The sequence below is a fragment of the Tauraco erythrolophus genome, chromosome 5 (assembly GCF_009769465.1).
Source record: "Tauraco erythrolophus isolate bTauEry1 chromosome 5, bTauEry1.pri, whole genome shotgun sequence".
Lineage (NCBI taxonomy): Eukaryota > Metazoa > Chordata > Aves > Musophagiformes > Musophagidae > Tauraco > Tauraco erythrolophus.
This window is the reverse complement of record NC_141469.1, coordinates 52,460,035-52,473,874: the sequence shown is the minus strand read 5'-3', so window position 1 is coordinate 52,473,874 and position 13,840 is coordinate 52,460,035. Positions and strand designations below refer to the sequence as shown.

At 38.1% G+C, this 13,840-nt stretch overlaps 1 protein-coding gene across 1 annotated transcript in view; it reads right to left on the bottom strand.

The window, feature by feature from the left end:
- The window catches only part of CEP135 (centrosomal protein 135), a 43,701-nt gene that overhangs the window by 20,071 nt on the left and 9,790 nt on the right, over positions 1–13,840 (bottom strand). Inside the window, exons 6-15 of the mRNA XM_086611806.1 lie at positions 12,415–12,499; positions 11,308–11,436; positions 9,375–9,590; positions 8,778–8,843; positions 7,153–7,303; positions 5,964–6,157; positions 5,337–5,480; positions 4,625–4,768; positions 3,093–3,170; positions 2,778–2,929 (exon numbers count right to left, since the gene is read on the bottom strand). Of these exons, the coding sequence (XP_086467932.1) occupies positions 2,778–2,929; positions 3,093–3,170; positions 4,625–4,768; positions 5,337–5,480; positions 5,964–6,157; positions 7,153–7,303; positions 8,778–8,843; positions 9,375–9,590; positions 11,308–11,436; positions 12,415–12,499 (1,359 nt within the window). The remainder of the gene's footprint in view (positions 1–2,777; positions 2,930–3,092; positions 3,171–4,624; positions 4,769–5,336; positions 5,481–5,963; positions 6,158–7,152; positions 7,304–8,777; positions 8,844–9,374; positions 9,591–11,307; positions 11,437–12,414; positions 12,500–13,840) is intronic.

Here is a 13,840-nt window from a genome sequence, read left to right as displayed (position 1 = left end):
CTCTTTGGCCCTGGCCATCCAGTTAGTTTTTTACTCGGTGAAGCGTATGCCTGTCCAAGCCATGAGCAGGCAGTTTCTCCAGGAGAATGCTGTGGGAAATGCTGTCAAAGGCTTTGCTAAAGTCTAGGTAGACACCATCCACAGCCTTTCCCTCATCCATTCATTGGATCACCTTGTTATAGAAGTAGATCAGGTTAGTCAAGCAGGACCTGTAGGAGAAGATCAGGTCCGAAACCATCTAAGGAACCTGAAGGTGCACAAGTCCATGGGACCTGATGAGGTGCATCCACGGATGCTGAGGCAACTGGCAGATGAAATTGCTAAATCATTATCCATCATATTTGAGAAGTCATGGCAGTCTGGTGAAGTTCCCACTGACTGGAAAAGGGGAAACATAGCCCCCATCTTTAAAAACAGAAAAAAAGAAGACCCAGGGAACTACAGGCCAGTCAGTCTCACCTCTGTGCCTGGCAAGATCATGGAGCAGATCCTCCTGGAGACTATGCTAAGGCACATAGAAAATAAGGAGGTGATTGATGACAGCCAACATGGCTTCACTAAGGGCAAATCCTGCCTAAATTGGTGGCCTTTTATGATAAGGTTACAGCATTGATGGATAAGAGAAGAGCAACTGACATCGTTTACCTGGACTTATCAAAAGCATTTGATACTGTCCCACGTGACATCCTTGTCTCTAAACTGGAGAGACATGGTTTTGACGGATGGACCACTCGGTGGATAAGGAATTAGCTGGATGGTCGCACTCAAAGAGTTGTGGTCAACAGTTCAATGTCCACGTGGAGGCCTGTGACGAGTGGTGTTCCTCAGGGGTCAGTATAGGGTCTGGTGCTATATAACATCTTTGTTGGTGACATAGACAGTGGGATTGAGTGCACCCTCAGCAAGTGGCACCAAGTTGTGTGGTGTTGTGGACACATGGGAGGGAAGGGATGCCATCCAGAGGGACCTTGACAGGCTGGAGAGCTGGGCCTGTGAGAACCTCATGAAGTTCAACAAGGCCAAGTGCAAGGTCCTGCACGTGGGTCGGGGCAATCCTATGCACAAGTACAGGCTGGGTGGAGAATGGATTGAGAGCAGCCCTGAGGAGAAGGACTTGGGAATGCTGGTGGATGAGAAGCTCAACACGAGCCGGCAATGTGCACTGGCAGCCCAGAAAGCCCACCGTATCCTGGGCTGCATCCAAAGAAATGTGGCCAGCAGGTCGAGGGAGGTGATTCTGCCCCTCTGCTCTTGTGAGACCCCACCTGGAATACTGCATTCAGCTCTGGGGCCCCCAACACAAGAAGGCAAGAAGGACATGGAGCTACTGGAATGAGTCCAAAGGAGGGCCACGAAGATGATCTGAGGGCTGGAGCACCCCTCCTATGAAGACAGGCTGAGAGAGTTGGGGCTGTTGAGCTTGGAGAAGAGAAGGCTCCGCGGTGATCTTATTGCAGCCTTCCAGCACTTAAAGGGGGCCTACAGGAAAGCTGGAGAGGGACTTTTTACAAGGATATATTGTGATAAGAGAAGGGGCAATGGCTTTAAACTGAAAGAGGGTAGATTTAGATTAGATATAAGGAAGAAATTTTTCACTGTGAGGGTGGTGAGGCACTGGAACAGGTTGCCCAGAGAAGCTGTAGATGGCCCATCCCTGGATGTGTTCCAGGCCAGGTTGGATGAGTCTGAGCAACCTGGTGTAGTGAAGGGTTTCCCTGCCCATGGCAGGGGGGTTGGAACTAGTTTATCTTTGAGGTCCCTTCCAACCCTAACCATTCTGTGATTCTATGACCTGTCTTTCAGAAACTCATGCTGACCAGGCCTGATCACATGATTGTCCTGTACATGCTATGTGATGGCACTCAAGATGATCTGCTCCATAACCTTCCTCAGCATTGAGGTCAGACCCACAGGCCTGTACTTCCCCAGATCCTCCCTCCAGCCCTTCTTGTAGATGGGCGTCACATTTGCTAATACTCTATTCCCACTTTCTCTAAGGCTTCTTCCTCCACCACATTCAGATACCTGAATCTGATGGGAGCTCTTTTCTAAAACAACTTTAAAAAAGTGCAGCAATGATCCTGTGAGTTTAAACAAGCCTTAAAAATACATGGCTATACTTGATCTTCCAGTTCTGAGCAAGTTGGTCAAATCCCACACACCGCGTCTATGGATGATAAGATGTCAGCTCTCAAAACTGCACCATGTATCTGCCAGTATTAGCATATGGAAGAGTGTGACACAATAAAAAACTGCCCAAGTAAAACAGCATTACACAATGACTCTCAATGAACTTCTCATTTGTGGAATATCAATGCCTAATGCTTGGCATAAAATTTTCAGTATTACTGACAGCTTTGTAAAAGTGGCACGGTTTGGTCCTACTGCTGCAGTTTGCGAAGGCATCTGTCTTCCTTTCAACAAGCTGCATTTGGAAGTCCTTTTAAAAATGTTATGTTCTGCTACATTCGTAAGCAGAGAACATGGTTGTTAGAGGAAAAAATTCTAGAAGAAGGAGAAAATTTTCATTCACAATTAGCCATAGAAATTATCACTATGTCTGGTGATCAAATAAGTCCAGGAGGAATTTGCTGTGAAAAGCCACCACAGCACTTTTCTTGCTCATATTTACTTTACCTTCAGACAAAAATAGGACTAAGTGATTTTGAAAATCTTTTACAACTGTTCCCAAGAACTCAACACTGCTATACAGTCAAAAAACAAACAAAATTATGTTAGTATCTGTGAAAGACCACCACGTTTTGTATTAGACTTACTGAAGTGAGCAAATCTCAGCTTTAAATTGAGAAGAATCATCAGATGTCTGGGCAAGTTTACTGGACTTCAATTTTAATTCGTTTTCCAAAGAGTTTATTCTTTCTTTCAGGATAGAGACTGTAGTCTTTAGTTCACACCTTTCTAACTCAAACTGCAATTCAAAAAGAATAACCAAACATGTTATTGTGGTAGAAAGCTATCACAACTTGGTTTTTAAACAAATTTCAGTTGAAAACAGCGAACAAAACTAATTGCTTGAAAAGCCTATCCTATTTTAGAAGTAAGAAAAGCTTACTTGCTAAAAAAGCACTTACTCCTTGAATATTATTCTCCAGCTCTGAAATATCACGCTGCATTTTTGATTTTTCAAAGTTAGCTGCTTCTTGCTGAATCTGAGATAGAAATATAGAATCATATGTAATAAAAGACACATTTTTAAATTTAACCATACAAATTTAAGCTTAATGTTTAAGAAAGCACTGCTCTGCATTCTTACATAAATGACCAAAAGCAAAGTTCTCTCTATAAAACTACAGCTGAAAATACACCACTGCAGTTCAATGTAACATCACTGAGTTTGTTTTGGGGTTTTTTGTTTTGTTTTAAAGAAGTATATTTATATTTGGTCTCAACCAAATTAATATTTGTGAGTTGTTATCAAAAGATTACTGAGCTACAGAGCAGTATGAAAAGCTGCAAGCATTTACAGCTTAGTGTCTCCTAAGCTGTTTGAAATTAATTTACAAAATTATAGTGAATATGAAACATAAGACAGATTACAAAGCTAACTGGTCTTTTTCCCCCCTTTTTTTTTTTTAAATGATTTGTCTGTTCTCTGACTTGTGTGTCTAAGTGCAGCGAAATTATTAAGCAAACTCTCAAACTTCCTAGAAATGCCAGAGATAAGTGGTTTTGTGCAGCTATTTCAAAGTGGTACACGTACAAAATGTTGGTAGTCACCTACAAGAAGAAAGGATGGAGCTGGAAGCACATCGCTATCACTGCACGCGCATCCTTGAAGCACAGAGGTCGGAGTTGTTGCCACTGCACTCAGATACACTACAGTTCTCTATTTTTGTGGTAGCAAATCAAACTATGGAAACATTCATCGTACAGTCACTCTTGACATATGTTGGTTTTGGATCAATCCATTAATATGATTTTAAATTTCTGAATTTTCAGGACGTTTTAGAAACTTGTATACAATATATTAATGATCCAATAAAGAAGTCAGGGAAACCCCTCTGAAACCATATGCTCTTAACTACAACCACATAAGACATTAATGCACATTAATACCAGACATCAGAAGGTCAGAGTAACAGGAAAATTCTTGCATCAACAAATATTTTTTATAAAGGTTGAAAATAATGAAACTTGAATTGCTATGAATTTATGTTTGATGGCTCAGTTACATGCCATTTAAAATAGACTGTGGTACAAATGCAACAATAACTAATGACTAGTTAATACAAAAAAGTACATAAAGTCCTCAGTTTGTGGGTTAAGAACCGTATGTGATACATAAGCATCTTCAAAGTAGTGCATACACGCAGAAATATTCTATGGTTGGGGCTTTTTATCTAGGTTCTTCACACAAGGTGATGCCATGCTTGCCTTTGTACACTTCAAGCATATTCCTCTCTCCCCATCCCCACCTAGGAACTGAGTTTACAAGGATAATTCAGACAATTCATTGAGCTCTATCAAGTGAGTTTGAAATCAGATAAGTTAAAAAGGTTTTGAAAAGGGGAACTGACAGACAGTCAGACACCAACACAGCATCATTGTATAAGCCTTCCCTATAGATCCCCTCAATGTAAGCAATGAAGCTACAAAAGCTCACCTTTAACTTTTCTCTGAGGCTTTCTTTTTCTGCCATTAGTCTTCTAAAGTCAGTCAGTGCAATGTCTCTTTCTTCTTCCACATGACTTTGAGAAACTAAACTATGTTTTGCTTCTCTTCTCATCCTGTTTAATTCACCCTGAGACTTTAAAAGATAATCATTTGTTAGCATACCAGGATTGCAATTAAGACAGCGTATACACTAACAAAAAAGAAAGTTTCAATGCTGTTATTACAAGTGCTATTATAGTGTTATTTTTCCCTAGATAAATAAAATATATTCCCTAAATCACGCAGTGGCATGACAGCTTATGGTGCCAACATGCTCATCATCCCTTTACTGTTCCAAGTACAGCCTAACTTCACCCTGTTTTCTTATCAGTTAACTACTACTTCTTCCTTGCTTTCTAGCCTGTATCCTGATGCAACTTTCTCACACGTTCTGCTGATTCTTTTTCCTGACCTTTCTCATTTCCAAATGCCAGTACAGTAAGTTGTAATGGCTTTGAAGTTAATACACTAGCTTTGGAATACGTGATTTTATTAACAAGTAATAAATATAGGTGTATATTTTATTATTCTTGTTTCTATTCTAGTAGGTCTATACTCCTCAAGGTCTATTATAGGGAGAAGTTTTTCCATTTTAAATAAGCAACAGTACAACAAGTGTTAATCAGTTATTTCAATGCCGATTATAAACAATCTCTTCTTACCTGCTCATAAAGAACATTTAATCTATCTCTTTCTGCAGTCAATAATTTGACATTGGACTGAATTTCTATCATGTGCTTTTCAAATCTGTCTAACATGGACCGTAGCTCGTCTCTTTCTCTGGTGATCAATCTAAAATCTTCACTCTGCAAAGTGATTAATAAAATTTAACTTAAAATATACTAATTAAAATATATGAATAAGCAATATAAAAGAAGAAAGAACTCACACTTTTAGTAATACATGAAAAATACATACATCATAAATTTTAATTGCAAGAAAAAGCCTATATAGGTGGTATAATTTAAACAAGAAGAACTATCTGTTAAGGAGGAAATGCGAAACAGCTAACCATAAGATTTCAACCTTTTTCTGTTTATCATCTACTTCTGTTTATTTCAAACTGATCAATAATTAATCAATATGTTACTGCAAAATGTGAGAAGAAAAAAATAAAACGGATGTTCACTGAAGTTTCTCTCAGTTAATTTTTGATGTTAAGAATGTAATTTAAAAAACTACTACAGTCACTTACTGCTATGAAATTTGAAAATATATTTGATAGCTCCTTAAATGGTTTTACAGTATTTCCATTATTTTTCAGCTTGTCTTCATAACGGAAACTTTACCTTCTCCGGAGTCCTACGGCTTGGACTAGGCCTTCGTTTTATCATTTTCTGAAGGTATTCTAATTCTCGCTTATAATAATTTCTGTCATCTTCTAAAGTCTTTACAAACGCATCTAGACGAGATGGAGACTTGTCTCCTAGGGCTATACCATATTCTAATCTCATTCTTTCTATTTCTAGAACAAGGTCTCGTTCTGCAGAAAAAGAAATAAAAACAACTTCAGGTATGGGAACCTCATGAATTGACTGAAAGACATTTGCATTTGGGATGGACTAACTCCCAGCAACCATCTGGGCAGCAAATCTGCTGAAAAGGATGCAGGAGTCCTGGCTGACAGTAGGCTAAACATAAACCAGCAGTGCTTCGGAACCGACAGAAGCCTGACAGCATAGTGGGCTGTATCAGCGGAGACACAGTCTGAGATGTGATTATTCCCCGTTTACTTAGCACTCACTAGATCACATTTGCAACACATGTTCAGTTTTGTCCCCCCTAGTACAAGAAAGATGTTGATAACCTTGAATGAGTCCAGAGGAAGCCCTCCAAGCTGGTCAGAGAGCAGAATACTTGTCCTGTGGGAAATGGCTGAGGGAACTGGGCTTGTTCAGCCTGGAGAAGAGCTGGGGACCCAAGAGCAGCCTGACAATACTGAGGGGGTTACAGATAAGATGAAGCCAGTTTCTTCACAGAGGTAAACAAGGAACAATGGTGATTAATTGCTACTGGCAATTATAAGCAATACAAGGAAAACATTTTTTGCTCTGAAGATAAACAAGCATTGAAATAGGTTGCCTAGAGCAGTTGTGGAATCTCCACCCCTGAAGGTTTTCAAGATCCAACTGGATAAAGCTCTCAAGAAACACAATCTGAATTCACTCACTCAAAGACAGAGAATAAAACCAGTTCTGGATAAAATAAATTATTTTGTATGAAACTGTCATAGTATTAGCATTAGGATGTCCTGTGAGATCACAGTAAAAAGCTCAACTTTCAGTTCACAGATACAGAATGAAAACGTTTCCATGACAAAAATTTTCATTTCAATTCTGACTGAAGATGTACAGTCTTCTTTTAGTCGACTATTATATAAAGTCTTTTAGTATTATTAACTGTATCTTAACTAGGTAAGGTTTCTATTTCAGAAATTAAAGGACGATAATTTACAGGAATCTACATTTGATGATTTACCTTTTATTTCTAAGTTCTCAGTTTTTTCTGTCAGCCTTTGTTTCTCTTGTTCAAGCTGGTTTAACAACAGTTCAAGATTCTCTTTATCAGCTGTTTTTCCAAAGAGTTCTTCACTCAGTCTCTCGTTCTCCCTACGACATGAGCACAACTCCTGAAGTAACAATTATTATTACAAAAATTAGAAGTGTCCATAGAGACATTTGGAAAAAATTATTTAACATTTTGTTAAACTTTTCATATTCAACACTGTTTACTTCTGTTGAATCTGGATGTTCTATGCTTTAACATTTGTCAAAGACTATCATTGTTTTTATACTACTTTTTATTACTTCAAGGTAAGCAGATGATCAGAGGGCTGGAGCACCTCTGCTATGAAGACAGGCTGAGAGAGTTGCGGCTGTTCAGCCTGGAGAAGAGAAGGGTCTGGGGTGATCTTATTGCAGCTTTCCAGTACCTAAAGGGGGCCTACAGGAAAGCTGAAGAGGGGCTTTTTACAAGTGCGTGTAGTGATAGGACAAGGGGCAATGGCTTTAAACTGAAAGAGGGCAGATTTAGATTAGATATAAGGAAGAAATTTTTCACTCAGAGGGTGGTGAGCCACTGGAACAGGTTGCCCAGAGAAGCTGTAGACGTCCCATCCCTGAAAGTGTTCAAGGCCAGGTTGGATGAGGCTTTGGGCAACCTGGTGTAGTGGAGGGTTTCCCTGCCCATGGCAGGGGGGTTGGAATTAGATGATCTTTGAGGTCCCTTCCAACTCTAACCATTCTATGATTCTATGATTACTTTTGACATGGTTTGCAGTCAGTAACAAAACAAGGAAGATTAACTCTTGTTTAATTCGAGAAACCAAACTAGAGGGATAATGGAATAGAAACATGAAAAAAAAGTAATAGCTAAAGCAAGAAATAATTTTTAATGGCATTTAGTAACACTGTTGGTGTTAAAGTACATCACAATGCAGCATCTCAGTCAACACAACCCTGCAGCTAATCAAATGCTATTTAGCATGTCTTTCCTATAATCTAGTGTCCGGAAAATGAAATATTATCGTATTTGCAAGTTCACTAGAAATACTAAAACAAAACACTGTACTCAACTAATACACAACTTGCTGTACGCTGGAAAGAGTTTGGTCTTCAAGGAATTGGCAATACTAATGTTTTTCATCTGGGCTACTATGCTTTGTTTCTGAGTGAGCAAGTATTGTGTAATTATTCATATGCTGATTAAGAGACAAAGTAGTTTCTAAATGAAGAAAATCCTCTAAGATGTCGTAACTCATTTGTGGTAAAAATGATTATGTCATGAAAATTACAACTTCAGATAGCAGTAAAAAGGAAATGCACAATAAGGACATAGTGAACCATATTGTCTACAGAGGTTTGTTTCAGTTTATTTCTGCAACAGTATGATGCAGTTTCTTTAGCTCTTTAATTTGTAATTTATTACAATAGAGTTTTGGTATATATACTACTATATAAGTACTACAAAAACTCTCTTGTTAATTGTTAAATTGTTAGCTTTTATAGTAACTTAAAGTATCATGTGGATGACAGTATGATAAAAATGCTACAAACATGAACTGAAAGTATTTTTAAACAAGAATTGGAAGTATTTTTACTTACTGATTTAAGCTTTGTTATTGTTTCTTCAAGATCCTGTATTTCACTGTGTTTTCTTTCAATTTCTTTCTATGAACCAAAATTAACCTACATGTTAAACATTACATACTCAAAATGACAATTCTTTTGGTACAAAAAGATTCAGGAAACAGATTTTTTTTGTAAGAAATAAAATATAATTAGTTCCTTGTAATCTGTCGAATTTTAAGTAGTATAAAGCTCCTATGAACTGAAATCACAAAAAATTAGTGGCGTACACACACTCTTTCTGAGCACAACAATTAAATAAATCTCACTGCATGACTCCTAATATCTATCAATAGTTTTAAGTATCTCAGAATTTTGTTTCAGACTAAACCAACAGAAGTAGTAAAACAGATTGCCTCTTAACTAAACTCATTTCACCTAATACAGTAAAAAGACAAAATTGCTGTGATTAATCATCTTTTAATGAGAAATTCTGTATAATATTAAGTAAACTGGAAAAAATATCTTTCTGATCTCCGTTTACAAGCTGATAGGTCATTTGCTGCAGTTAAAAGATACAAAGCCACCTGAGAGCTGAGCAGATCCTTCACACTGTAACACATTACTGATTACCTTTGCTTCTCCTATTTCCTTATCTGCAGTCTCGAGCACAATTTCCTTGTGTCTTTCCAACTGCTGTGCTAAATGGTCTATTTCATTCAGTTCTTGACACAGTTCTTCATTTTTATTGCTTAAGTGGACTACCTCACTAGTCACATTTTGTTTAGTGTCCAAGAGGTCTTGAATGCGATTTTCAAGTTCTTTGTTTGTTTGCTGAAGATATTCAACCTGGAAGATAATTTTTATTAAAACATCAATATGTATTGTTAAACTAGGTAGCAAAAGTTCTTCCCAGTCCTCTGAAATATATTATCTTTATATCCATAGTAAAAAAGGGACATCCTGTTAAAAACGGCAAGATTTTCTATTTTTACAACTTAATGCTTATCAACTAGAAAAAAAAAAAATTTACAAGGGTGCAAGGTGAAGGAACTCATTACTACACTGTTTTTTACCTGGTCTCCAAAACCTGAAGTTTATTCTAAAAACCAAGTACTCAAAAGCAGAGATCTGTATAGAAACATGTCTTGGGGATCAGTCCAGTAGACTCAGTGTTTCCTTAAATTTCAGAAGATACGAGGACACATTCTTCTCTCCACCTTCATAGTATATTTGCTTGGCTTAGTCTCACTGTTACTCTTTTATGAAAGTGAAGCTTTACAGATCAGATTCCCAAAATCTATCTTGCCTCCAACATATCTCAGCACCTTAAACAGAACATCCTCAGATATCCCGCTCTACAGTGTTTTTCCCAGTTTGCCTTTCCCTCAGAGTAAAGGGAAGAGAGGCAGGGGCGTAGAGTAGGAATAAAAAATATATACAAGCAGCTATACTACCCAGGAAAATGGGAGCGTGAAGTATCTTGAAGGATTCAAGATAACAGAGGTGCTGCGCTTACATCTCTACATGGCTTTCCTCAAAACTCCACAAAGAATTATTACTGTAGACACAGAAGAAAGTCTGAGCCCTCTCATAGTCATGAATACTACTGCATAGAGATATCTATCCATTTATTGTCAGAGAATACAAGTGGTATATTGGCACTGAGCCTGAGCAAATCATCATCTTTATTAGCCTGAGCAAATCACCCAGCTTTATGCTGCTCCGGGCTCACTCTCTGTACAATCAATTTGTGTTCAGCATGACTTACTAACCCAGGATCAGCAAACACAGCTGTACTGCTTCCAAGCCATAGATCATTCTGTGTTTTTGCAGCACTGAACCTAAGCTAATAAACTCTGCAACCTGGCTCTCATGCTACTATACATCACACATAATCAGTATACAAAACATCTAATTCAAGTGGAAAAACAGAAAATGCATGGTACAAATTCGAAGATGGGCTTTACTTGATCTATACTCCAGTTTGTCTTGGTTTTGGTTTTTTTGTTGGTTTTTTTTAAATCCTCATTCTTAGATCAATATTGAATGCATGCTAATATGCACAGTAAACACAAAAATCTTTATCCTAAGCTTATCCCTTCCTTGCAATTCTATGCTGGAGTAAAGGTGGAGACCATTTGAATTCAGTGAGATTATCTGCAGGACTAGTCCTTATCATAAGTATATAAACCATGGTTAGTTCCTAAAACATAAAGGGTATGTACAAAAAAAATAATAATATAAAAAATGAAAATACAATAAGTATTTTAAAACTTGGTGAACAATGTACCATACAGAAATTTTCTGAATAATCTCAGATTAACGTTACTATGTACAGATGTGAGTTCATAGAATTCTTTACAAAACCATTCTAATAGACTTTTAAAACAAGAAATGAAATTTTCTTAGACAAGAAACACTGCCACCTAAAAAGCAAAGCAAACGAAATTGATTGATTTTATATCTAACAGTGATTTTTTTAAAAGAGCAAGAAGTTTTGTGGGGTTTTTTTAGATTGCTAGCATTTTTAGTTTCGACTAACCAGCAGTAATAAATCCATTACCTGCAAATTCAAATGGGCAATACGCTTTTCGTTGCTTTTGCTTCTTGATTCCTGAGAGAGAACTTCATGAGAACGCCCACCATCCAATGCTAGCACCAGGCGCTCTATTTCTTTATCTCTTAGTTCAACCTTTGAGGGGGGAAAAAAAAGTTCCTTGGCATCTCCTATACCATTTAATAGAACCTTTGTTCAAACAAACATCCATACAACATTCAGTAAAAAGATATGCACCTAATAATGCAATTTTTATCTTTAACATATTTTTTTTTATTTTTCGGAACAAAGTGATTTCTTTGACATAAAAATAAATGAATGAAATAGAATTTGTGGAAAAAAACACATTGAAACAATTCCTACTAGATTATTTTCCTAAAGACAAATCAAGAGTTTTCATTTAAAGTGAAGTTAATGGATGTTGCAAATTAACTTCTCGAGACTAGCATTTAAATTTAGAGAAAAAGCTTTTAAATTAGGTAATTCAGTGACTATTTCAGTGTGAAAACCAGAGTTGAAAACCAGGGAATATTGGAAAAGAAAAATCAAGAAGCGAACAAAAGAAAAAGAGGATGGTGTCCACTAATCCCCAGATATTCAAAGACATAACAACATATGAACAATTTATGCAATTCCCTCACTCAAAGGTTATACATATCTTCTCAATCCACTTTAATTAAGATATTTTAAGAATCTGCTATTCATAAATTAACTTTTAAAAATTAAAAAGTCAAAAAATACAAACAGTCCAAACAGTAAAAAAAATTATCCTAACATATCTGTAGATCAGATTACTATTTTGGACTAGTTAATGCTTCTGCACTAAAAAATCCTAGACATACACAAATTCTAATTACATAAGCTAAACTTGATGATCATAATGTAATTTTAATACACAAAATATATCAGCAAAAGCAGCAGGAAACTATTTTATCATTGCTGCTGTCTCCAAAAGCAGAGGAGAGAAATAGCTCAGTGTAGGCAAATTCCAATAATTATATTTCACAAGCCTTAAATGCTTTCCCATTGAGGTTAAAACACAAATTATAATCAAGGCCATTGCAATGGCTACTACAGACAAATAATAACAAGAAGAAAAACCTGTAAACATACCTGTTTGCTATAATTTTTCATTCCACGTTCAGATATCTCCAGTTTTTCCTGTAGCTCTGTTACTTCTGACTGAAGTTCATGAATTCTGAAATGGATTCATGGAAGAGTCATGTGTACAGAACAATCAAATATTAATACTTTCTCTTTGCTCCTGAACATATGTATTTCACACGCACAAAAAGTTTTGTTCATACAAAATATTAACGCAGAAGCTGTGGATTGAGATACTGTATTGAGTTGACCTTGGCTGGCTGCCACACCCTCACCCAGCTGCTCTCTCATTCCCACTCCTCAACAGGATGGGGGAGAAAATAAGAACAATGAAAAAGCTCATGAGTCAAGATAAAGACAGGGAGATCATTTACCACTTACTGTCACAAGCAACACAAACTCCATCTGGGAAAGATTAATTTAATTTCTCATCAATTAAAAATAGAGTACGGTGGTGAGAAACAGACAAACCAAAAACTCCTTATCATAGAATCATATAATGGTTAGAGTTGGAAGGGACCCTAAAGATCATCTAATTCTAACTCCCCTGCTATGGGCAGGGATACCTTCCATTAGATCAGCTTGCTCAAAGCATCATCTAACCTGGCCTTGAACACCTCCAGGGATGAGGCAGCCACAACTGCTCTGGGCAAACCTGTTCCAGTGCCTCACCAGCCTCAGAAGAAGAATTTCTTCTTTAGAGCTAATCTAAATCTACCCTCCCTCAGTTTAAAGTCATTCTCCTTTATCCTATCACTACACGCCCTCATAAAAAGTCCCTCCCCGGCGTTCCTGTAGGCCCCCTTTAAGTACTGGAAATCTGCAATCAGATCACCCCGGAGCCTTCTCTTCTCCAGGCTGAACAACCCCAACTCTCTCAGCCTGTCTTCATAGCAGAGGGGTTCCAGCCCTCGGACTGTCTTCGTGGCCCTTCTCTGGACTCGCTCTAGCAGCTCCATCTCCTTCTCGCTCTCTCCTTCTAGCAGCCCCATCTCCTGGGGACTCCAGAGCTGAATGCAGTATTCCAGGTGGGGTCTCACAAGAGCAGAGCAGAGGGGCAGAATCACCTCCCTCAACCTGCTGGCCACGCACACACTGGATGCAGCCCAGGATACAGTTGGCTTTCTGGGCTGCCAGCACACATTGCCGGCTCATGTTGAGCTTCTCATCCACCAGCACTCCCAAGTCCTTTTCCTTAGGGCTGCTCTCAATCCATTCTCTGCCCAGCCTGTACTTGTGCTTGGGATTGCCCCGACCCACGTGCAGGACCTTGCACTTGGCCTTGTTGAACTTCATTAGGTTCTCACAGGCCCACTTCTCCAGCCTGTCAAGGTCCCTCTGAATGTCCTCCTCCCACCCTCTGCTTTTTTCCAAGCTCAACTTCACCGCTTCACTCCCAACTCTTATATCTTCCCTCTACCCTAAGCGGTACAGC